The following is a 23,969-nucleotide window of genomic DNA, read 5'->3' as shown; positions in this document are numbered from 1 at the left end:
ATTGCAAGAGTAAATTAAAAAACAGAAGATCTTATGGAAATAAAAGAAACTGTTGGCCAAATTATAAAGACTCTGGATATTCATAATACAAGATTAGAGGAAGTTGAACAACAGCTCAGCCTCCTCGATGACCACAGAATGGAAAATGAAAGAACAAAAGAAAGAATGGGGAAAAAAATCAAAAAAATTGAAATGGATCTCAGGGATATGATAGATACAATAAAACGTCCAAATTTAAGACTCATTTGTGTCCCTGAAGGGGAAGAGAAGGGTAAAGGTCTAGAAAGAGTATTCAAATAAATTGTTGGGGAAAAATTCCCAAACCTTTCACACAATATAAATACTCAAAGCATAAATGCCCACTGAACTCCAAATAGAATAAATCCAAATAAACCCACTCCAAGACATATTCTGATCAGACTCTCAAATACTGAAGAGAAGGAGCAAATTCTGAAAGCAACAAGAGAAAAGCAATTCACCACATACAAAGGAAACAACATAAGACTAAGTAGTGACTACTCAGCGGCCACCATGGAGGCGAGAAGGCAGTGGCATGACATATTTAAAATTCTGAGAGAGAAAAATTTCCAACCAAGAATACTTTATCCAGCAAAACTCTCCTTCAAATTTGAGGGAGAGCTTAAATTTTTCACAGACAAACAAATGCTGAGAGATTTTGCTAATAAAAGACCTGCCCTACTTCAGATACTAAAGGGAGCCCTACCAACAGAGAAACAAAGAAAGGAGAAAGAGATATAGAAAAATTTAACAGACATATATGGAACATTACATCCCAAATCACCAGGACACACATTTTTCCCTAGAGATCATGGATCTTTCTCCAGAATAGACCATATGCTGGGACATAAAACAAGCCTCAATAAATTAAAAAAAAAAAAAATTGAATATATTCAAAGCACATTCCCCGATCACAATGGAATACAAATAGAAGTCAATAATTTTTGATTTGTAACTCCACTATTTACTTCCTACAGGATATAAAATACATAAACTCTAATGACAAATCAGTGGTTTTGGACTCACTGTAAAATATGTAATTTTTGACAAGAACTACATAAAGGTAGGCGAATGGAGGAGTATAGGAACATAGTTTACATGTCCTATTGAAGTTAAGCTGGTATCAAAGAAAAACAAGATTGTTATAGATTTAAGAGGTTAAATTTAAGCCCCACAGTAAACACAAAGAAATTATCAGAGAATATGATCATAGAGATGAAAAGTAGAGTATGGGTTACGAGAAGTGGGGGAAGGGGCAATGGGGAGTTACGAAATGAGTGTAGGGTTGCTGTCTGGGGTGAAGGGAAACTTCTAGAAATGGATGGTGGGAAGGTGACAGCATTACAACATTCTAAATGTGATTAATCCCACTAGTGGAATGCTAGGGAGGGGTTGGAATGGGAAGATTTAGGCTGCATATATGTTTCCACAATCAAAAAAAGAAAAAAAAAGAAGAGAAAAAGACAGTCTAAATAGGCAATGACATTAAATGCCAAGGATGATCCTGGATGAGATCTGAGGATGGAGGAGACACAGTGGGGACATAAAAAAAAAGAAGGAAATATAGAATGTAAGCTTTGTATCAATGTTGAATATCTTGAACTTCTTAGCTGCGCTTAATGGGATTGCATAAAAGAATGTTCTTGTTCATGGGAAATGTATATGTGAATTATATTGTTTATTCAAGGATGTGTGCAGCCTGCTCTTATATGTTCAGAAGACAGAGCAACAGATGATGGATAGAAAGGGAAGGAGGGAGGGAAAGAAAGAAATGGTGGTGTGACAGGATGTTAAAGTTGGTGGATCAGGGTATCGGGGGAGGGGGGTCAGGGTATGCTGGAGTTCTGTGTATGGGGTTTGTATTGTTTTTGCAACTGTTCCTGTAAGTTTGAATTTATTTCAAAATAAAATTAAAAAAAAAAAATCCAAAAGACAAAATGATAGACAGTAGGAGTTACATTGAGTGAAATTAGCCAGAAACAAAAGGATAGATACTCTATGGACTCACTAATATGAACTAATATTGATGAGTGAAATTTAGAGTTAAAGTTGAGAACACAAGTTGTCAGGAGATAGAAGTTAGAAAATTGGCATTTGATGCTGAAGGAGTACGTAAGTTTCAACAGGATTGATTGTATAGATCCAAAAATGGATAACATAATACTGTGTGATGGTAGCACAATATTATAAGTACTCTGAACAAAGATGAATGTAAGTATAGTTGAAAGTGGAAGGCTAGGGGCATGTATGACACCAGAAGGAAAGATAAAAGATAAAGACTGGAATTGTACAACTTAGCGAAACCTAGAGTGGTCAATGATGGTGATTAAATGTACAAATATAAGAATATTTTCAAAAGAGGGACAACAAATTAATGTCAACATTGCAAGGTGTTGAAAATTGGATGGTATAGGAGAAAAAATACAATCAGTGCAAACCAGAGTCTATAATTAATGGTAATATTGTAAGAATGCTTCCATAAATTGTAACAAAGGCAATAATACCAAAGCTAAATGTCTATAAGAGGGGGGATAAAAGGGTGTCATATGGGATTCTTGGTGGTGGTGGTGCTGTCTGACCTTTACATTGTATTTTACTTTATTTTTATTTTTCTTCTTTTATATTTTTCTTCTTTTATTTTTCCTTTTCTTCTTTCTTTGTGGAAGAAATGGAAATGTCCTCATGTAGGTTGTGGTGATGAACACATAATTTTGTGATTATACCAGGAATCACTGATTGTTTACTTAGAATGGATTGTATGGTGTGTGAATAAAACTGTTTGAAAAATAAATAAAGGGATAGAAGTGCTGGAGAAAACGTGGAGAGAGGATGTGCCCATTCACTGTTGGTAGGGAAGTAGAATGGGGCGGCTCATCTGGAGGGCAGTGTGGTGGTTCCACAGGAAGCTAACTATGGGGTTTCCATATGGCCCTGCAGCCCCATTATGGGGTATATACTTGGAAGAACTGAGAGCAGGGACATGAATGGACTTTGCACACTGGTGTTTATGGTGGCAGTATTCACAATTTGCAATGGAGGAGACCTAAGGGTACACTGACGGACAACAGATGGTGAACTGGGGTACACATACAATGGAATACTGAGCGTCGGCAAGAAGAAATGAAGTTGTGAGGTATACAACTAGGTGAATGGTCCTTGAGGACAGTATGGTGAGTGAAAGAAGTCAGAATCAAAAAGACAAACATTATAATGCCTCACTAATATGGACTAACTATAATGTGCAAACTCTGAGAACTGAATCTGAGAGCATAGGTTGTCAGGGGAAGGCTTATGGTAAAGGTTCCTAGATTGTAAGCTCTTACCACAGTTACATCTATTCCTGAGTTGTAATAGCTATTTCTAAATTCTGAGATGATGAGCTGTTTGTGTATAACCTGGTTGGTTCCTGGAACTTCGGGTACCTGTGTGACATCTGAGACTCAGAGCCAGAGTTTGGCATCTAAGAATGTCAGCATTGCCGCATACAGAAAAGGTTGAAGAAGCTGAAAAAGAGATCACACTTTAATTGGAGACATTAACAAAACGGACTTGGTTAGGACTAAGGTAAACCAGACTAAAGGGAAAAGGATGATATTGACTGTGTTTTAAAACTTCAACTTCTGTGTGAGACCAAAGGAAGAGATGTTTATTTGGTGGAAAATCGATATATTCTGTAGTATTCTATATAATGTAACATGTATGGTCAGTTTACTCAAACACCATAATTAGACGGAACCTTGAATAGGGGGTGAAATCTGATCGGTTTGTACAGGTTAGCATGAAACCCTGATACATCCCAGAGTAATTTGGGCAGAGAATAAGAAGTATTTGCCAAGCCCCCTGGAGGGACTGGGTTGTCAGACCCCAGAAAAAAGAGTCTAACATATAGAAGGAATGTCTGATCCAGCGGCCCTGCTGCTTATCTCACAGATACCAGGTGTGCCATAAACTAAGGGTTAAAGGCTGTTTTAAAAATCCCAGTCACAGTGGCACCTAGACCCCAAAAGGCAGATAAGGCAAGATTAGATAGGTCCATAAGATGAATGACCAAAAACAAGCCAAAAGGCCTGCTTCCTCCACATAGATAATACAGTCCACATCAAAGAGTAGTGTGTTAGAACCTAGTAACCAGTCAGCTCAGAAAATGATAAGCCCTCACCCACTCAAAACACAGGACACCCTTCCCTCCCCACGTGGTTTTTTCCTTTAAAAATTGCTGCTCTCAGATAGAGAGCCGGAGCAATTTTCCTTTCTTTCTTTTCATTGGCTCCCACCTGCTTTCTTCTGCTTTCTTCCTCTAATAAACCTTAAACTCTCTACTTAAACCATGACTCGCTGCATTGTGTGGATTCCTAAACAACTCTGACCTAACATGGGTAAAGACTGGACATATTAAACTTCCCCACCTGGGGAATTTCTGATATTCTTGCAAGCATTGGGGAGTACCATTGTAGTAGGCCAATCCCTCAAACTTGGGACTCGCCCTTATGAAGCTTGTTACTGCAAAGGAGAGGCTAAGCCTAGGTATAATTGTGCCTAAGAGTCATCCCCAGAGAACCTCTTTCGTTGCTCAGATGTGGCTTCTCTCTCCAATCCAACAATGCAGGTGAACTCACTGCCTTCCCCTCTACATGGGACATGACTCCCAAGGGTGTAAATCTCCCTGGCAATGTGGGACATGACTCCCAGGGATGAGCCTGGACCTGGCATCGTGGGTCTGAGAAAATCTTGACCAAAAGGGGGAAAATAAATTAAACAAAATGAAATCTTTCAGTGGCTGAGAGATTTCAAATGGAGTTGAGAGGTCATTCTGGAGGTTATTATATAGATATTATACAGATATTCCTTTTTAGTTTTTAGTATATTAGAATAGCTAGAAGGAAATACTTGAAACTGTTGAACTGTAATCCAGTATCCTTGATTCTTGAAGATGATTGTATAACTATATAGTTTATACGGTGTTACCGTGTCATTGTGAAAACCTCTGGCCCACACTCCCTTTGTCTGGTGTATGGACAGATGATGACAAAAAGTAAATGAATAATGGGGGTGGGGGTGGAGGAAGGAGTATGAGCTGTTTGGGGTGTTCTTTTTCACTTTTATTTTTATTTTTATTTCTTGGAGTAATGTGAATGTTCAAAAACTGGATTGTGGCAATGAATGCACAACTATTATGATGACATTGTGGTCAACTGATTGTATACTTTGGATGATTTTATGGTATGTGACTACATCTCAATAAAATTGCATTTTAAAAAGTTAAGAGAAAAGAAATTTTAATGTAGGAGGACTTTATTACCTGACTCCAAGATTTTTTATAAAGCTATAGTAATCAAGACAGTGTGCTACTGGTGTCAAAATGGACAAATAGACCAATGGAACATAAACCCACACATATACAGTCAATTTGTTTTTTACAAATGTGGAAAGGCAATTCAGTGGAGAAAAGAACCATTGAGTATCAATATGCAAAAAGTAAATTTGGATCCATAACTCCCATCACATAAAAAATTGAACTCAAAATGGATCACAGACCTAATTGTAAAGCCAAAAAACCATAAAACTTCTGGAAGAAAACACAGGAGAAAATCTTTGTGACTTTGGATTAGGCAAAGATTTCTTAATTACCACACCAAAATAGCAATCCATAAAATAAAATTTTGATAAATTGCATTTCATCAAAATTAAAATTTTTGCTCATCACCATAAAAGAATGCAAATAAAATATTTGCAGATCATACAGCTGATAAAATTCTTGTATTCAAAATTCAATAAGAAAACAAACAAGCCCCTCACCCCAAAAAATGTGCAGGAAAGATGATTTACTAATGACAAATAAATACCTGAAAAGATGTTCAACATCATTAGTCATTAAGGAAACCCAAATAAAAACCACAAAGGGATATCACTATACATCAATTAGAATGGCTAAAATTTTAAAGATTGGCTATACCAAGTTTTGGCAAGAATGTAGAGGAACTGGAACGTTCATACACTGTTGGTGAGAATGTTAAATGATAGGATCACTTAGGAAAAGAGTTTGGCAGCTTCCTAAAACACTACAAACATACACCTAGTATATGATCTACCCATTTGTTCCCGTTTGCTAACGCTGACGTTAGCAAAATACCAGAAATGGACTGGCTTTTATAAAGGGGATTTATTTGGGTACAAATTTAAAGTTCCAAGGCCATGAAAGTGTCCAAACTAAGGCATCAACAAGAGGATACCTTCACTGAAGAACGGCCAGTGGCATCCGGAACACCTCTGTCAGCTGGGAAGACACGTGGCTGGCATCTGCTGGTCCTTTGCTCCTGGGTTGCATTTCAAAATGGCTTTCTCCAAAAGGTCTCTAGGCATCTGTCTTAGCTCCCCTCTTAGCTCCTTTGCATTCTTGCTTCTTTCTCCCAAGACATTTCTCTCTAAGCATCTGGAGGTCCTCGCTTAGCTTCTCCAAAGATAACTCTAGGCTTTATCTCTTAGTTTAGCATTTCCAAACATCCTTCTGTCTGCATCTCCAAGCATCTCTTGGCATCTCTGTCAGCTTGGGGCTTTTTGTCCTCTCTGCTCTCTCTGTGAGCTCCCTTTAAAGGACTCCAATTAACTAATTAAGATCTACCCTGAATGGGCAGGGTCCACACCTCCATAGAAATAATTCAATCAGAGGTTCCACCCTAATCAACAGACTAATCAGTCTGCCCCACAAGACTGCATTAAAGAATATGGCTTTTCTAGGGGACATAATATATCCAAACCAGCACACCATTCCACTCCTAGGTATTTACCCAAGGGAAATGAAAGTTTATGTCCATACAAAGATATGTACACATTAAATATTTGCAGATTATTGAATGGCAATAACACACCAATAAATATCCATATCCAAAAGAATGAAAGGAATCCTAACTCACGCCCTACACAACAAAGTAACTCAAAATGGATCAAAGACCTAAATATAAGAGCCAATACAATAAAACTCCTAGAAAAAAATGTAGGAAAGTGAAGATCAGTGATAGGTGGTAAGTTTCTTAGACCTTATGCCCAAAGCACAAGCAATGAAAGAAAAAAATAGATAAATGGGACTGCCTCAAAACTAAATACGTGTGTGCTTCAAAGGACTTTGTGAAAAGGCAGGCAACAATGGGAGACAATATTTGGAAACCACATACCTGATAAGGGTTTGATTTCCCAAATATATAAAGAAATCCTACAACTCAACAATAAAAAGACAAACAACCCAATTAAAAAATGGGCAGATGACCTGAATAGATATTTTTTTCAAAGAGGAAATACAAATGGTTAAAAAGCACATTTTAAAAATGCTCAACTTCACTAGCTATTAGAGAAGTACAAATCAAAACCACGAGATATCATCTCACACCTGCTAGAATGGTCATTATTAAACAAACAGGAAACTGCAACTGCTGGCGAAGATGTGGAGAAAGAGGAACACTTATTCAGTGCTGGTGGCAATGTAAAAAGACAGTCTGGCGTTTCCTCAGGGAGCTAAGTATAGAGCTGCTATATGATCTGGCAATCCCACTACTAGGGACATACCCAGTAGAACTGAAAGCAGGGACGCTAACAGACATTTGCACACCGAAGCTCAAAGAAACATTATTAACCATTGCCAAAAGGTGGAAACAAAACAAAATGTGGTACACACATACAACGGAATATTTTTCAGCAGTAAGAAGGTAAGAAGGAATGAAGTTCTGAAGCAAATGACAACATGGAGGAACCCTGAGGACATTATGTTGAGACACAAAGGGACAAATGTTGTATGGGCTCACTAATATGAACTAATTATAATATGTAAACTCATGGTCATAAAATCTATAACACAGGTTACCAGAAGATAGAGTGAGGCTAGAGAATTGGAAGTGGATGTTTAATGTGTGCAGAATTTTTAACTAGGTTGAATTTAAATGTTTGGAAATGGATAGAGGTGATGGTAGCACATTACCGTGAGTGTAATAAACACTGAATTATGGGACTGTTAACAGTGAATCTCGTGGTGGATGATGAGTGTGATTAACTGTACAAATATTAAAAAGCTCTTTCATGAATTAGAACACATGTGCGTCACTATTACAAGGAGTTAATAAGTGGTATATGAGAAAAATGTTTCTATTGTAAACTATGGACTATAGTTAATAATATTTTAATATTCTTTCATCAACAGTAACAAATGTAGCATACCAACGCTAAGGGTCAATAATGAGGGGAGGGGATAAGGACATGGGATGGTTTTGGTTTTGTTTTTTGTTTTGAGTAACGAAAATGTTCTAAGATTGTCTGATGAATGCACAACTATGTGATGATACTGTGAGTCACTGTATACTTTGGATGGATTGTATGGTGTGGGAATATATCTCAACAAAACTGCAATAAAAATTAATATCCCCAATAAAGTGTTTTTTTAAAAAAGAAAAAACTGGGAATCTTGCGCTCAGGATCACACAGCTGGTAAGCAGCAATGCAGGATTCAAACTCATTCGAAGCCGAGTCCTTAACCCCGAGGACCCCTGTAAAAGGGAGCCGAGAACAGCTCTGAAAGGACAGTGCTGGAAAGGAGCAGAGCCCGAGTGATCCCTCTTTACCCGTGGGCGCCCGTGGTGGCCATTAATCATTACCGGGGTCGGCGGGGCCCAGGCTTCCGCGGAAACGCAGACCGGACCGCGGCTCCGGGCTCCTGCGGGACTCCAGGTTCCTCCCTGGCGCGAGGGCTCTGCCCAGACCCGCGGACGCTTCCAGGCTTGCAGACCGCTCCGGGGCTTCAAGCTCCGCCCCGCCCCGGGGGTGGCCCTTCCGCGCCCCGCCCGGCGGCTCGCCCAGTGCGCGGGCCCGCGGCGCTCTTCTGTCCGCCCGGCCGGCTGCTCGGCCGCGACCGCCCCGCGCTCGGACATGGTGAGGGGGAGGGGCCCGCAGGGGACCGCGATCCGGGCTGCGGGGCGCGGGGTCGCGCGAGGGGGCCGCCGCCGCGGGGCTCCGAGGGGAGGGGGCCCGCGCAGGTTCCTGGCTGAGGCCAGCCGCGAGGGAGGGAGAGGGAGGGGCGCTCGGGAACCCGCTGCAGACCTGCCGCGCGCTGGGCCCGGAGTCGGCGTCTCCAGGCCTCAGATGGCAGCCTCGAGTTCTCGGCCCGCTCCCACCGTCCAGACGTGAGCGGGGGAAACTGAGGCTCGGAGAAGGGCGGTGGCAGCGACGCGGGACAGCCGGGCTACTGCTCCCTCCGCACCACCGTGCTGGGGCGGCGCTTATGACCTCCCAGGGTAGAGATGGGGCGGTGAGTCTGGGGACGGGGTGGGGAGGGGCGTCACAGTGAGCCGGAGGATATCGTCCCCCTGAGAGGCACTGATTCTATTCTATATTTGGGGGGTGGGGAGTGTGTGGGGATCGGGAGCTGTGAATTTGCGTGTTCCCCTGAGTGCGTATTCCTGCCCCTTGTTGCTTGCACTTCCACCCCCCACCCCTGGTGTGGGGTGTGACTGGAAGGACACCCTCTGTTCTGATGCCTAGTTTGAAGTCTGTCCAGCAGTGGGGTCGCGATCGCTCAGGACCATCTTACCCCAGGCCAGGAGGATCACAGGCCTTTTGCTCAACTGTGCTTCAGCCACCCTCCACCCCCACCCCAACCCCAGCTAGGGAGGTGAGCGTGAGCCCATGGGAACAACAAGGAGGTTCTAGGCCCCAGAAGTTTTACTAAACACAGCTGATTTCTGGTCCAAACACATTAGAAGCAGTCGAGAACTGCAGTGGCAACTGGTATGGCATCTTGAAGGCTATGGCTGTAGGGGGTGAGCAAGGCAGATTGTGAGATGCACTGAGGCAGACAGTGGGTAATCAGTAACCCCTCTGTACACTGCCCGGGAGGCTGGAGGCAGAGTCCAGGCCTAAGCTGTGATCTACCAAGCAAACATGACCCCTTCCCCTTCGCTAATCCCGAGAGCCCAGAATCATTTTAGCCTCCAGATTTGGAAGCCCCAGTCTTCCAGAAGATTCTAAAGAAAAGGGGGGTTCCCCAGGAGCTCACCAGTACCCACCCAGACCTTTCAGAGCTAAAGGAGTAAACAATGGATTCTAATGGCTCAGGGGACTTCAGCCATCTGGTTGCTTGGATACACAAACCAGGCTCATCAGCCACGGAGAAAGGGCAAGTTCTGGAATAGAAAGAGCTTCGGCAGATGACGTCAGCAAACTCTGCCATCTCTGTAGCCATCCAGAGTGCAGTGGAGGGGAGGAGAGGGACCAAACCAGATCAATCCAGAGAGGACGCCCATTTTCAGGAGGGAGGACTTATCAGAGCACTGCAATGCACCTTCAATCCTACCCAAAACCTACAGGGCCCATCTCAAGCCCATTTGCCCCAGGAAGTCTTTTAAAAATGCAGGTGACTACTTGCTTAATAATGTAGTTTACTAACTTGTCCCACTGGCCCCTCATGCTGACCCATTAGGGGAGGTTCTTGTCCCCCCTTTACCTATGAAACCAAGAGAGGTGACGTGGCACATGGCCACATGGCTGGGACTGGTGGAACTGGGGCTTGAACCAGTCCTGCCAATCCAACCCAGGACTTCCTCTTCAGGCAGCCTCACAAATGCTAAATTAACATCTTGCACTTTCTCTTCTCAGATCTAGTTGATTCATTTTCCTTTTTTTTTTTTTTTTTCTTTTCTAACTAGTTGATTCATTTTCAAATTTGCACTTTGTTTCTGTCCTCAGTGGTTCTATTGCAGGAGTCTAAATTCTGGGATCCTTTAGGCTCCTGGACTAGATAGTTACTCCTAGAAGAAAGAGCTGACCTTTGCTTCCTGGTATTGGGTTCAACTCATGGTCTGGTTGAGCCAGTATGGGCTGCCTTGGGGCCATTTTGCACAATAGGTAAATAGAACAGGGACCGAGTTTGTCCATTGCCCTTGGCCTTCTGTGCTGCCAGGACAGAGGACGGAAAACCTGCGAAGCCTAGGCTGGCCATTGAACAATGGAGGCTGCGTGGCAAGAGTGAAGAGAGCCCACTGAGAAGTGGTGCCAGTGGCTATCACCTGCAATGTGCCTAAGAATTCCTGGTTCCTTCCTGGGCTCCCAGGATGCTCATTCAGCAGGTCTGGGAAAGGACCTAGAATCTGCATTTATTTGCCATAGGTGGTCCAAGACCACACTTTGGGAACAGTATCACTGAAGGGGGATTGGGAGTCTGTGGACACATTATTTCCCCACTTGCCCTCTCTAGGCTTCAGTTTCCTTTTCAATACAACTGAAAGTGAGTAAGGGTAGAGGCGCGGGAGTGGTCTAGATCAGGTGGATAATAGGAAAAGGAAGACTGGAGAGTTGGGGGTAGTTTTCCTGAAAGGTTGTGTTGCAATCCATTTGCCTCTGGGCTTGATTTCACTTGTACTTCTCATTAATGTAATAGACCCCAGTTTGATAGGAGGAGGGGGCCCTCTTGTAAGACTTTTTTTTTGGGGGGGGGGCATGTTCTCAGTCAGATGGCTTTGTGGTTATTCGCATTACATTTAGGGATTTTCTTTCTCTGAGTGAGGTTAAAACCCAAGACCTAAGAACCTATCAGTGAATAAGCCAGGATGCCACCTCCTGAACAGGACCAGTCTGCTGCCCTTTTAACAGTGTCACCCAGCGCCCAGCCACCAGTGGAGGCTGGCCAGATCGCCCAAAGGTCCGAGCACTTCTGTTTTGATCTGTAAAAAGAAATGCCCTTAGGCCTCTGTTTTTTTCCCCTCAGGCTGGCAAAGCACACAGGCTAAGTGCTGAGGAGAGGGACCAACTGTTGCCAAACCTGAGGGCTGTGGGGTGGAATGAGCTGGAAGGCCGCGATGCCATCTTCAAGCAGTTCCATTTCAAAGACTTCAATAGGGTATGGGGCCAGGGTGGGAAAGTTTTCTGAGGGTTAGAATTTGTTCTCCACCTTAGATTTTCAGACACCACACTACCCTGGGGGCTGTGCCAAGGAGGAAATTAACCCCTAAATTACTTGGAAAGTGTCATCCTTGGAGGTTGAGGGTGAGGAGATGGGTCTTGGGCTCTCCCTATCTGGACCTTTTAGGAAGGATCCTAAGAGGAGATAGTTCTAGAAACAGAATGTAGCTGTGAGGCCAAAAGACTCACCAAGACTAAACCTCTTCTGGTGTTTCTACCTCGTTAGTGATCCAAGTAACAAGACTTCCTTCCTACTACAGAAGGGCAGCCTTACACTGGAGCGTCAGAACCAGGGTCAGAATGCCAAAGGGGCAGTGAGTTAAGCTAGAAAGGTCTCCCTCTTAGTGAGCTGGTCCACCTTGCTGCATTTAGGCCTGAAACTGGCCATAAATGGGGCCAGGACTCCTTTCTCTCAGAACACTAACCTGGGACTCTTCACTGCAATAGGCATTTGGGTTCATGACAAGAGTGGCCCTGCAGGCTGAGAAACTGGATCACCATCCTGAATGGTTTAACGTGTACAATAAGGTGAGTGACAGTGTACACCTCTATTCTGCTCGGCCCCCACCCACTTCAGAGAACTCCAACTCACTGCGAAGGCCCCTGCCTTGGACTTGACTATGGGCCAGCCTCACTCATAAGTGAACTGTCCTCTCACCCCATCCCGTTATCTCATTCTTGACCTCATTAAGATTGCCTGTTCTTAACATAAACATAAACACCCCTGGAAAATACTTTCTCACTAAAAATTAAAGCATGCAAATTAAAACACTTGTGAGATATTGAGATATTGAGAAGGCAAAACCCAAGGAAGGACAGGCCATGGGAAACAGGCATACTTCTTTGTTAATAGCTCTAAAGGGCTTAAATCTTTCAGGAAGTATGGAAGAATGCAAAGAGAGAGGCTTGATTTAAGAAAACCCATGCACAGCAAACAGATCAGACTGTGCTCAGTGAATTGAAACAGTCATTCATCACCTGCCTTATGCCAAGAGCTATGCTGGATTGTTTTATAAAAACATTAAGGCTGGAAGAGGCTATTTGTAAATTGATAGAGTTGAAGAGTTGGAGTTGGTTTTTGGTCTTTTCTTAGCCTTTAGTTTGCTCTTGATATTTAGCTGTTTAATTTTTGTCCTATAGTTGAAGTCATCATTTTTGAAAAACATCTAAGGGGAGATGTGGTTGAAGATGGTTTTGAGGTGTTGTTACAGACATGTGAATAGTTATCAGGAAGACAGCTCAAGGAGAAATTTTAGTGACCAGCTACTACTATCCTGGAGCTCTCGATATGGCGGAGCCCAATAGCTAAAGGCTCGCTCCTGCTCTTAAGTAACTTCAGTCAGTGGAATGAGCTGGTCCTGCATTTCTGGTTTTGTTTCAGGTTCACATCACCCTGAGCACCCATGAGTGTGCAGGCCTTTCAGAACGGGACATAAACTTGGCCAGCTTCATCGAACAAGTAGCAGTGTCCATGGCATAGATCCTGCCTTTCCTCTCTTAATTCCTCGGGGTTAGCAAGTGACTAAACTGGAACCAGGGAGGGAACCAAGAAGACCTTGCTGCAAGTCAGAATTGCCAAGTCAATCTTGTTGCCTCTGTTTGGAGGTGAGTCTTTGCTGTGGAAAGAGGCAATGACTGCTTCACTGCCAACACCAGGATTGAAGACCTTTCCCCCGACACCACTCTCTTCATTCTTGGGGCTCTGTTATGTGTACACTCATTTAAATAAGCTTTTCCCTTTCTTTGTAATTTCCCAGCAACAGTAATTTCTTTCCCAGTTGTGTCTTGCTCCTTTTCTAATTCATTTCACAAGAAGCTGTGATAGAGGGTGAAACAAAGTCCTATCATGGAAACCAAAGCCCTAAAGTGATGAAAACACAATGTGCTTTTATTCCTCAAATAAAACTCTTGTATTTCTCACTTAGTTTCAGACTCTAGAATGTTCTTTTCCACCGGTCAATCCAAATTGGAGTCAGCTGACAGGCAATTAAAGCACTTACTCTGTACTAGGTACTGGGGGACAAAAGGGGACCAGGCTACCCTGCCTTCAAGTTCATTCATTATCATCTGGGGTAGTCAAACAAGGGAACAGTATGGAAGTATGGAAGAATGAAAAAGTAGACTTGAATTAAGTAAACCCATAGCAAACAGATCAGATTGTCTGCTTAATGAACTAGAACCATCATTAAATGCCTGGCATGTGCCAAGAGCTACACTGGACTGTTTGTAACTATGACTGACTAGGTAGGATGAATTAAGTTGGTGCTAGATAGCAGGAAAAGAAATGAGCTATGGGAACACAAAGAAGCAAGTAACGCTGACAAGGGCCAATCAGGACAGAGGCTTTTGTTTGAGTTATGTCTCAGAGACCTGGTAGGATTCTTGAGGCAGCAGTGGCTGAGGAAGCATCGTGCACAAAGATAAAGTGCATAGGGTACTTGTGTGAGATGTATGGTGGGACCCATGACTAGAAAGGCTGTCTGGGACCATATTATCTTCTTTCTGGTCTATGACACAGCTAAGATTTCTAGTCCTAATGCTTTCTGTAGTTTCCACTTAGAAAAGGATTCAGAGCTTGCATGGTTTTATTCACCTAGAGGAGTCACACAAGGCACAGCTTAGGAGCTGACAGGCTGTTTACCACAAGAATTGTTAAGGAACTGGTTTGCACAGGTCACTTTTCCAGCCTGGTATCCCTCTAGGAGAGAATATTCCCACTGATGTGCCATGACTGGGATAAGAGGGCACAAAGTACTGTTCCCCTTAGCCCTTGGAATGGTTGGGAGGCGGCTGGGAGCACTCATCCTTATCCCAGTGTGCATGCCATGCAATAGTTCAAGATGGAAAGATTGGGAAGCCCTTCTCCAGGATTCTCACCTGGGTCTCTAACTTGAAGCACGGTCTGGGTACTAAGCTGACTTGTAAATGCCAGGGTCACTTGGAGCAGGCATGTAGCAGTGTCACAACGCAGTCACGTGCAATGGGTCAGTACCCCAACAAAGGCCCGAAAAGAGGCAGATGTCAGTGGATGAGAAATCAGCACACTGTTCATAGGAGGAACTAGCAGGGCGGGACCCCGTTCCTGGTTCATTTGCTAGAAAGGAATATCAGTGCCTGTGTTGACAGCAATTTCTCCACAAAGGTTAACATCAAAACCAACAAGATCCAGACAGTGGTCTCCCATCTACAACATTCTTCGAAATGTGTTTTGATCTGATGTCTGAGGGTTGGGGGACAGAAGACACTTACTGGCATGGAGGTGCAGAGTCATTCATGGAGGTGCAGAGGACCTTCCTACCTCTGCTTACTGTTAGGGGTCAAGGGTGGAAAGCTGCCAGCCTGGAGGACACTATTGTATGAGACGGTGTGAAGCAGAACAAGACACTTCCTGCTATGCACCTGCCCACCCGCCTGTTAGCCAGGCCTCTAGGGCAGCACTGCATGCTGTTGTACAGCGTGGCACAGAAAGGCAGCCATAAAACCCATGTGTTGGCCACCCATTTCTTTCTGCTTTGAGGCCCTTCTCTTAGATTATGCGCTAACTTTCCCAAATTGTTTTTTCAGGAAATGGGAAGCTTTTCAAATGCTTTATGCATGGCACTGTGAGTTTGAATTAGCTGGAAAGGGAAAAGCTCATGCTCTGTTTCTGAAATGATTGTTATCCATCTTGTAAAATACTGTTATAGTTAATCCTTATATATATATATCACACTTTTTAGAAGGAAATACATTTATTCTAAAATTAACCCAAATAATTGAAATTATAAGGAAGGATGTTATGGAGAGAAGAGATTATACAAAAGAGGACAGCACAAAAGAAAGTAAGGCAATTAAGACTCCAAATCAAGGAAAAGCTATCAAAAGCCTGATCTTCTGTTTACCCAGGCTATAACTGGTGGCTCTCAAATCAGGCCTCAGCCATTCTGTCGCTACTGGGTCTAGGTAAAAGCTGTTATGCTACCAGGAGCCCAGTGGGGAAGCAAAGCATCCCAGACACTACTTCTTACATGGGCCAGGCCTCCTAATTCAAGCATATCCTTGTCCCTCTCTCTGGGGCTTACCCCAAAAACAAGTAGGTGCTTGGGGAACTGAGCCATTTGGCAGAAAACTAGAGAAGACAGCTCAGCTTGGCTTGGCAAGATGCCCAGAGGTTACTCTACCAAGATAATCTGAAGGGTTCTATCAGTTCCCAAACCAAATGCAGGGTTTGAAGTCAGTGACCTAAAATCCCATTATTAGACCGAGTGACACTACCCAACTGGCTGGAGACCACCCCAGGTGACTCAATCCATCATTAAGATGTAAGCAGAAGTAGATGAAGAAAAGAACAATAAACCTCAGGCAGGGACCCTGGCCCTGGGGAACTCCTGGTAGAGACCAATCAGCTATTAAAGTGCTAGGAAATCAGTGTGTTTTTTATGCGCCCTAATATCACTGGTCAACACAACCATTTCACCACAAGGAGGCGACTGCTGATCAGCTGCCAATTCAAGTGCTGCCACAACCCCATTTGTGATCTCGTGTGTGCTCAGGTAAATAAATGAATGCAACCATTCACAGTGATCGAGACTTGGGACATTTAATTATTTAATAGCTTTTTAAGAGGTTATTGCTGCAATTGAGAAAGCAGTGCTGAGCTGGGAAGAAGGAGGTTAGGTAAGACAGAAAGAAAACAATAAGGCAAGTACCATTTTCCAAGTATAAAACTGATCCTATTAAAAGTGACATGGCAGTATGTCTGCATGAACACTTATTTCTAATGCAGAAACAAGACAATTTAGTTTCTGCAGAGCTAATATGATACCTGCTAGAAACATGATACAAGGAAGACACTCCATCCCACCTCAGCCACAAACTAGCTATTACGATGTGCACGTACAGCCCACAAATACACACCAAGTGAAAAACCTAAAAACAGTGTTGTCAAACTAAGGCTCTTAATCATAAATTAAAATGACTGCAATAGGTCCCTTTGAAAACTACACCACCCCCCTGCACCAATGCTGTCACAGTACCGAGGAAGTGAGTGGCTCAGGAGTGTGGTCCTGGGGAGCCACTGGAAGTGTGAGCATGCTCTACTGGGCACATGCTTCTCCATTTTAGCAGCTGGCAAAAAATGGTGGTGCCTGCTGGTGGTTCTGGCTCCCTGGACCTCCTCCACACAATGCACTGGGGACCCAAGAGACAATTCTTGCATGGCTCTACTACAGATACTCCCTCAAAAGGAGATGCCTGCCAGTTCAGCAACTGGGCAGAAACATGATCCCCATGTCCCGAGGACCCCGGCCTCTCCCGCTGTCACACACGAACACCAACCATCCTTGGAGCCCACAATGCACTAAGAGCAAACAGGAGGAAAACACAGACACACACACACCCCACCCCAATCCTGAAGTGACATGGCCAGCTAGTCACAGTTACTGTGTAGGAAGTACACTGCTAACGAACACTTTAGACAAACATGCTAAGAAGCGTGGTACTCGTGGCTCTCCCAGCTAGCATTCCCAGGGAGGGAGGCTAGAGGATACCATCCTGGAGAGGATGGATGTTCAGGAGTCCCTGAGAAGGGGAATGTAACAGAGGAAAGTTTCTCCTGATTTGTCCTAAGAACCTCCCTACCCAAATAAAACCTCAAAAATTGATGCATTTCCCCTAAGACCTAGGTCAGGTATAGCTCACTGCTCACCACTGAAGAGAAAGGCACACATCGTGACATCATTAGAGCAGGACAGTGGCTCAACGTGGGTCAAGGGCCAACACGGGGGAAGAGGGTAGGAAGTGCGTGCAGGGTTTGGTCCTGCCCTTGCACCACCCTGAGCAGAGTCTTGTGAAAGAATTCCAGGCCCTAGACCATAATTGATGCTTACCATCATGCTTTCCTATTCCCAAAAGTTAATGTCATCCTAAGCTGCTCCCTCTTAGCCAGGGCTGAGAAATGTCCACTACTGAAGGCTAAACTGCCATAGTACCTTTGGGAGCTGAATAAATTTTTGTTACGGAAATATATTTCTAATTTATATTGCTAACCACTCCTTTAGGAAGAACACACTAAGGGAGACAGAAAGTTTTTCTTGCCATAAGGGCTCTCTCATGCTATCCTCATTAGGGTAAGTCAAGGCAACTCGTGACGGCACTTTGAATTGTTACTTCAAGCAAACATAATTCTCATTACATATTAGCTTAAATGCAATTGAGGGAGGGAATCACCACCAACTATGGGGACATATATCTGAACTTGGGGGCTCATCCTACTCTAATACTCAGAAAAGTATGAGACAAGTATAGTAAAGGGTCTGATTTCTGATCATCACCACTCCAGGAGAGGGTTCAGGTTTGTACTAACCACTAGCAATTCTAGATTCTCTGGTATCCATGTTCTCTTCATAGTCCATGAAAACAAGAACGAACCAATGGGAACAGCATTTCAACAAGAATCTACTGCCAGCCCAAAAGGGACCACTCCAAACCCCCCTCTATGACTGAGCAAATAGGCCCAACCACTCCAGGTCCTGCCTAAGGGGGAGCAATGGCCTGGAAAAATAAAACTAGTTGCAATAAAAGTGACTCTAAGAGGAACAGTTAACATATTCTTAAAATGAGGGCATCCTGCTTAGAGTATATGTAAGACCCACCTGGGGAAACACCTGTTACAGGCAGCTACCTGACTAGTCAAAGAATCTGCCTGAGAACACAAAGAAAACCTTGTGCTATCTCAGAATCTGAAGCCTAGAGTCCCTAAGGAAGCAGGACAGGTAAGAGGCGCCACACAATGATTAATGAAGTTGAGAGTCAGAAAGATTAGAAAAGGCCATGGTTAAAACAATTCCTAGGATGAAATTTAAAACAAAGCCAAAATCATTAGGTAATGGAAATTTTCAGGGGTCTTAAAATTAAAAATCTCAAAAGGGTGAATAGGAAAGAAAAAGAATCCTGAGGATCAAGCTATTGTGTAGGCGACTCGTGCTCCATGGAGCAAGACCAGGTGTCAAAGTTGCAGGTGCCCTGTTCTGTACCCAAAGAATCTTCAGAAGGCCAGAAGGCCAGAAGCCTCTCGGGGCTAGGAAGGGTCCAGGCTCAGCGGGGTTTGGGAGAACCATTCATCTGGCTGCCTTGGACTACCGTGTCTGTGAGGTACAAGCTGTTCAAGAAGAATGAGGACAATTCTGTTACCAGAGTCCTGTCCACGGTCTGGGCCATGCCGTAGATGGCACCCTGCAAATCAATCAAGGATGCATTATTAGTAGGGATAGGTACAGAAACAAGGATAAAGCTGTTGTTCAGAGCCCCTTCACCCCCATCCTTGCTTCCAAAGTGTCCCCTCCTCCTGCAACATATACTCTCCATTCCCACTATAGGCATCTTCTATCAGAAGCTGCCACAGTAAAATTTTCACAGATACTTTGCCCAAAGGAACTATCCCATGAGATTTGCTGTAGAAAATTCCAGAGAAAACATGGTTCTTGCCTTTCCTGTGTCAAAGTTTTCTTCTCAAATGGACCACCACCTGCACTATATAGCATTTCTTTACAGATACCTTATATATAGTATCACATTTGGGGCTCCCAACAACCCTGGGAATGGCTGAGACAGAGATCATCAGCTAAAATCAATGAATGAGGAAAGAGGTTTGTAGATAAGGGACAGAGGGAGGAACAGACTCAAAGTCATCTGATTCTTTTAAACCCCCCACCAACACCAAAACTGCCAAAGGAAGAAAAACCCAGTGCCCTACCATTCCTGTTGTCTTTGCTTTAGGATTCTTCATGATTTGGGTGACAGATTCCCGGATGTCCTTTAGAAACTGTATGGCTACTCGCTTCTGGGCGTGCAGTAATGTGATACAGAAATGAAAACTAGGGGGGAATAGAGAGATAAACAGTGAGGGGTGAACCTTGGAAAAGGAAAAAACATTCTAAAACAAAGCATCCCCAGATACAGGAATTCATTGGTTGCTTCTTCCCATCATTTCTGACAAGTGTAGTCATCCAAATGGTTCCCAGTCCTGGGAATCAGGGCTCTCAAGTTCCCAGTCCTGGGTTTTCAGATATGGGCCAACATTGGGACTTCTCCACAGGATCAAGACCCACCCTAAGAGAATAAACACAGCTGCCCATCGCTAGTTCTTCCATCATGTGTCCACCAATGAGATACGTTTATCTCAGATAAGCCCTCATGGAGATAGGGCCAGAAGGCTAGGGTCTGGAAGGACTTCAGAAAGGGAGAAACTCGACCCTGGAGGGAGGAATTGTGAGGAGGAAAAAGGACAGCCCAGATGGGACTGGCAACAGCACCTACAAAGGAAAGGACAAATGTATATGGAGGACACTGAATAGAATTCTTCAGTTAAGAATGGAATATTTGTGTAAAGACATCATGGAAGATTAGGTTAGGAAAGCATATTAAAGAAGATAGTAGCAGCCTCTAAACAATTAGAGACCCTCTGGAGGAGTTTGAGCTAAATATTGCTCACATAACCAGTCACTGGCCTGGAGAGTACACAGGCAAGAACAAGAGTGGGATAAAAAAACAAAACAAAACATGACCACCACTGGTCTCAGGAGGCTGTCACCAAACTTTACCTTGACATTCAAAGACTTTAAAGCTAATTGCCTTGTTTTCCAGACTGCAAGATAGAAATCCTATACATGCCACAGATGTCACTATAAGGCTAGGTTCTAGAAGTCAAAATTTATCCTTCAGGTTACATTGCTATCTAAGTTCTTCAAGAGTCATGGAGCAAACAAATACAAAGAGGCTTCTTCAAGCTTACCTGGGTGGGAACTGCAACTGGTTCAAGTGCCACCCCTTAGCAGTCATCAGGTTAAACAGTCGGTAGATGTCAAATTCACGGGAGCCCAGAGCAATGACTGACAACTGGGGATTCCCAAAAACATAGATGCCTTTGATGTTTTCCAGTCTTAAACAAACAAACAAAATGGGGTGGGGGTGGGGGATACTCAGTCACATATATTCCTCTTGTCATCTCTTTAATCATCCAAAGTCACTCTTGTTACACCAATCCAACCTTCTGACGCTTCAGTTTTCTCATCTTGTAAAATAAGGAGGGGAAGCTAGCTTGGGATCAGAGATTCTTTTTAGAGAGGTATGTGCCAGAAGCACAGATGGAATATTAAAAATATTCTAAGACCCAAGTTCCACCCAGAACTAATGAATCAGAATCCCTGGCTCCTAACCTGTGTGCCCTACCCTCAAACTATGACAGCCTCCCCACCCCAGGTACATGAGGCATAAATAGCTCTACAGTTCTAAAAAGTCATATATGTAATCCTTAAAGCAAGAAATGGTACAGTGGTTCTCAACAGATGGGTATATCAGAAACGTATGAGGACCTTTTTCAAATGAGACATTCAAATGAGCCTTTTGGCCCCTTTCCTTCACTCTCAAAAGATTCTGAAACCACCTCCAAATCCCAGTGACATAGAAAGAGAGGCAAGTAATGCATTAACAAGAGACATTGAAGTACACAGCCAATTCTAGCCTTAGCTTGACCCCAGATTTCATCACCCTCCCTTCTTTTCCATTCCTTCACCATCCCCCTATCCCCACCCCACTCCAATTTTTTTCTTATTCCAGTGGTTCTCCAACTATGATTCCTGGACCAGCAGCATCAGGATCTCCTGGGGACCCCTAGAAATGCAAATCCTCGGACACCATCCCAGGTCTACTACATCAGAAATTGAAGGGGTGGGGCCCAGCAAGCTGTGTTTTAACAAGCCCTCCAGGTGATTGTGATGCATGCTTAAGTTTGAAAAACACTATATTATTAGCAGTTGGTAAGAGCTGCCAGTCTAGACATCTTTAGAGACAAGATGACCTACAAACAAAACCCTGATCTCAGTGAGCTCTAGCTCAGAAAACCTCCCAAGTCAAAGGACAAGGGAGCTTATCTTCCCAGGTCAGCACCAGAGTCCTGAGCTGCTGCCCTAAACCCCTGGACTCAGGAGACAGTAAGTGGGCCAGGGCCAAGGGTTCTTGGCCAGGTACATGCCTCGATCGTAGTAGCAGAAAAAGCAAGAGACAAGGCAGAAGCCCAAATCTTTCATACATACTCAGATTTGAGGAAGCGAGAAGTTTTGATGATCTGTTTGGTAGCATCAACATAGCCACTCTCACCGAAGTGCATCAACGTGGCCCAACAAGCCGCACTAATGCCACCAGGCCGTGAGCCCGCCATGGTTGGAGAAGCATAGATGCCACCTGGCCAGTCCGGAGCAACGAAGAACTGATAGTTCCTGTACTTCTTCTCACTGTATAACACCACTGAGGAGCCTTTGGGAGCGTAGCCATACTGAGTGGGGAAGAAGCAGACAGGTGAGAGTACCTAGCACACCTTGTCCCAGAAGTCTTTCTTTTAGAGTGTCAAGTAACTTAAGAGTGATAAAAGGTGGAAGGGACTTAAGGGATGGAGTTGAAATTCTCTATTTTAGAGATGAGGAATCTGAGGCCCAGAGAAGAATATGCTTGCCCAATCAATGGGGCCACTTCCTCTTTCATCCAGCAAGTGATCTGCCTTATTTAAAATTTTGCAGGGATAGTATGTCAGGATGAAAACAAGGATAATTTCCACTGGAAACCAGGAAAGTATGGAGTTCAAGTAATGTGGAACAACTAAAAGCATGATCTGACCCCTCTCCCCATCCTTTTTGCTTAGTATTATCTTTCCTTTTTAAGAACATCATAGTGCTGCTCAGAATCTAAAAGCTACTTAATCCAGCTTTAAAATAAACCTCTTAAATTGAGCACAAAACCTGCCTGCCATCATTGTTCCTTCAACTGAGTGCTGCACATCACGGGCTCTGTATGTGAGAGAAAAATCCCAGTGCTTGGTATCCTTGCATGACATGGAGTTTTGCATGTAGATCGATTTAAAATGTACCTCTTATTTACAAAATTTGCATAATTTTTTAAAATGTTGCCAAATTTTGGAAATGTTAACGTTCAAACTGAAAATCTCCACTACATGTAACTTTCTTCCTCTGGATCAGTACATGGTTTGATCTGTTCCAGTGTCAACTGCTGTGTGCTTTGCTTCAGGAGAGAACTTGTCTTTTGTGAATTTTTTGTACATAAATATTTGTTACAAATATTTTAGCAAATGCTTTCTATTTTTCTTACTTGTGCATATCTTGGCTGGCATTACAGAAAATAGGGCAAACATTATTTCCTTACTGGGGAATGAGGGTTATTTTTTCTTTTTTTAGTTTGTGTGTTTGAACATAGATGGGGAGGGGCGGTTTATGTTGTATGTTTAGTTTTTCTTCTGCATGACATACCATGATGTGGGACCTTTAGAAAACTTCATACTGTATGAATAAAATAAAATATTTGAAACTTGAAAAAATTAATAAAATAAAATAAAATAAAATAAACCATGTGATTGGTTTCTTTATAAACAATGTGCCCTCCTAATGAACTCTCACTAAGGCTAACATGGAAATAATTTCATCCATAAACCATCCAGAGATGCACGGTAAGGACAAAAGGGTCAGGAGCTGTCCTGAGTGGTAAGGCAAAAACAGACTGTGACTGAAAATTTGTTGCTGATCACTTAGGACTTGAAAAAAAGGTCTTAGCTCTACTCTAGTTTAAAATAGGCTCTGAAACTGCAACCAGAGCAAGGCACACATTCCTGAGGTTGATAATACTTCTTCTACATCTGGATATAGCTTCAAAAGGGTTCTTGACTGATCTTGATTTGTCTCAGACCACTGGGGTGGCAGATATATAGACAATTCCAACATTACAAGGCAAGAGGGCCTGCACACAGTTTCTCCTTCCCAAAGGACCCTTCCATTGACTTACTTCTATCACCTAGGTTCTGAGCCCCAGGAGCATGGGAGTCCTAGTGTTAACCCTCTGAGGAACTCCACTATCAACCTTCACATCCCTTCCTTCCTCCACCCCAAATAATCTCAAGGCTTCAGGGGACTTTTTCACAAGGGCCACTACACTAGCATGCCCCAGTTACACACAGTCAGTGAATTCAGAAACTCTCT

The 23,969-nt window shown here is 43.4% G+C and overlaps 2 protein-coding genes and 1 long non-coding RNA gene across 8 annotated transcripts in view; 1 reads left to right on the top strand and 2 right to left on the bottom strand.

The window, feature by feature from the left end:
* The window catches only part of LOC119510150, a 79,713-nt gene extending 69,143 nt beyond the window's left edge, over positions 1 to 10,570 (bottom strand). For 3 of the 5 annotated variants that reach the window (XR_005211829.1, XR_005211834.1, XR_005211833.1), the window contains exon 1: positions 9,097 to 10,570. This is a non-coding gene — a long non-coding RNA (uncharacterized LOC119510150). Of the gene's footprint in view, positions 1 to 8,654; positions 8,898 to 9,096 lie in introns of those variants that run through there. The other 2 variants (XR_005211831.1, XR_005211830.1) reach the window with 1 other exon arrangement.
* PCBD1 (pterin-4 alpha-carbinolamine dehydratase 1) lies at positions 8,833 to 13,805 on the top strand. Of its 2 annotated transcripts, none has more exons than XM_037804297.1 (4): positions 8,833 to 8,928; positions 11,759 to 11,890; positions 12,400 to 12,480; positions 13,334 to 13,805. In XM_037804297.1, the coding sequence occupies exons 1-4, from the start codon at positions 8,926 to 8,928 to the stop codon at positions 13,430 to 13,432; spliced, it is 315 nt and encodes a 104-aa protein (XP_037660225.1). In that variant the 5' UTR covers positions 8,833 to 8,925; the 3' UTR covers positions 13,433 to 13,805. The 2 variants fall into 2 exon arrangements, with proteins under 2 accessions (XP_037660225.1, XP_037660224.1); XM_037804296.1 differs by lacking the exon at positions 8,833 to 8,928 and adding an exon at positions 9,004 to 9,304.
* Positions 13,806 to 16,505: 2,700 nt separating this feature from the next.
* The window catches only part of SGPL1 (sphingosine-1-phosphate lyase 1), a 61,124-nt gene continuing 53,660 nt past the window's right edge, over positions 16,506 to 23,969 (bottom strand). Inside the window, exons 12-15 of the mRNA XM_037804295.1 lie at positions 22,023 to 22,261; positions 20,723 to 20,869; positions 19,685 to 19,805; positions 16,506 to 19,164 (exon numbers count right to left, since the gene is read on the bottom strand). Of these exons, the coding sequence (XP_037660223.1) occupies positions 19,027 to 19,164; positions 19,685 to 19,805; positions 20,723 to 20,869; positions 22,023 to 22,261 (645 nt within the window). The 3' untranslated portion in view covers positions 16,506 to 19,026. The remainder of the gene's footprint in view (positions 19,165 to 19,684; positions 19,806 to 20,722; positions 20,870 to 22,022; positions 22,262 to 23,969) is intronic.

This window comes from Choloepus didactylus, chromosome 15 (genome assembly GCF_015220235.1).
Source record: "Choloepus didactylus isolate mChoDid1 chromosome 15, mChoDid1.pri, whole genome shotgun sequence".
Taxonomy (NCBI): Eukaryota; Metazoa; Chordata; class Mammalia; order Pilosa; family Megalonychidae; genus Choloepus; species Choloepus didactylus.
This window is presented reverse-complemented; position numbering and strand designations above follow the sequence as displayed.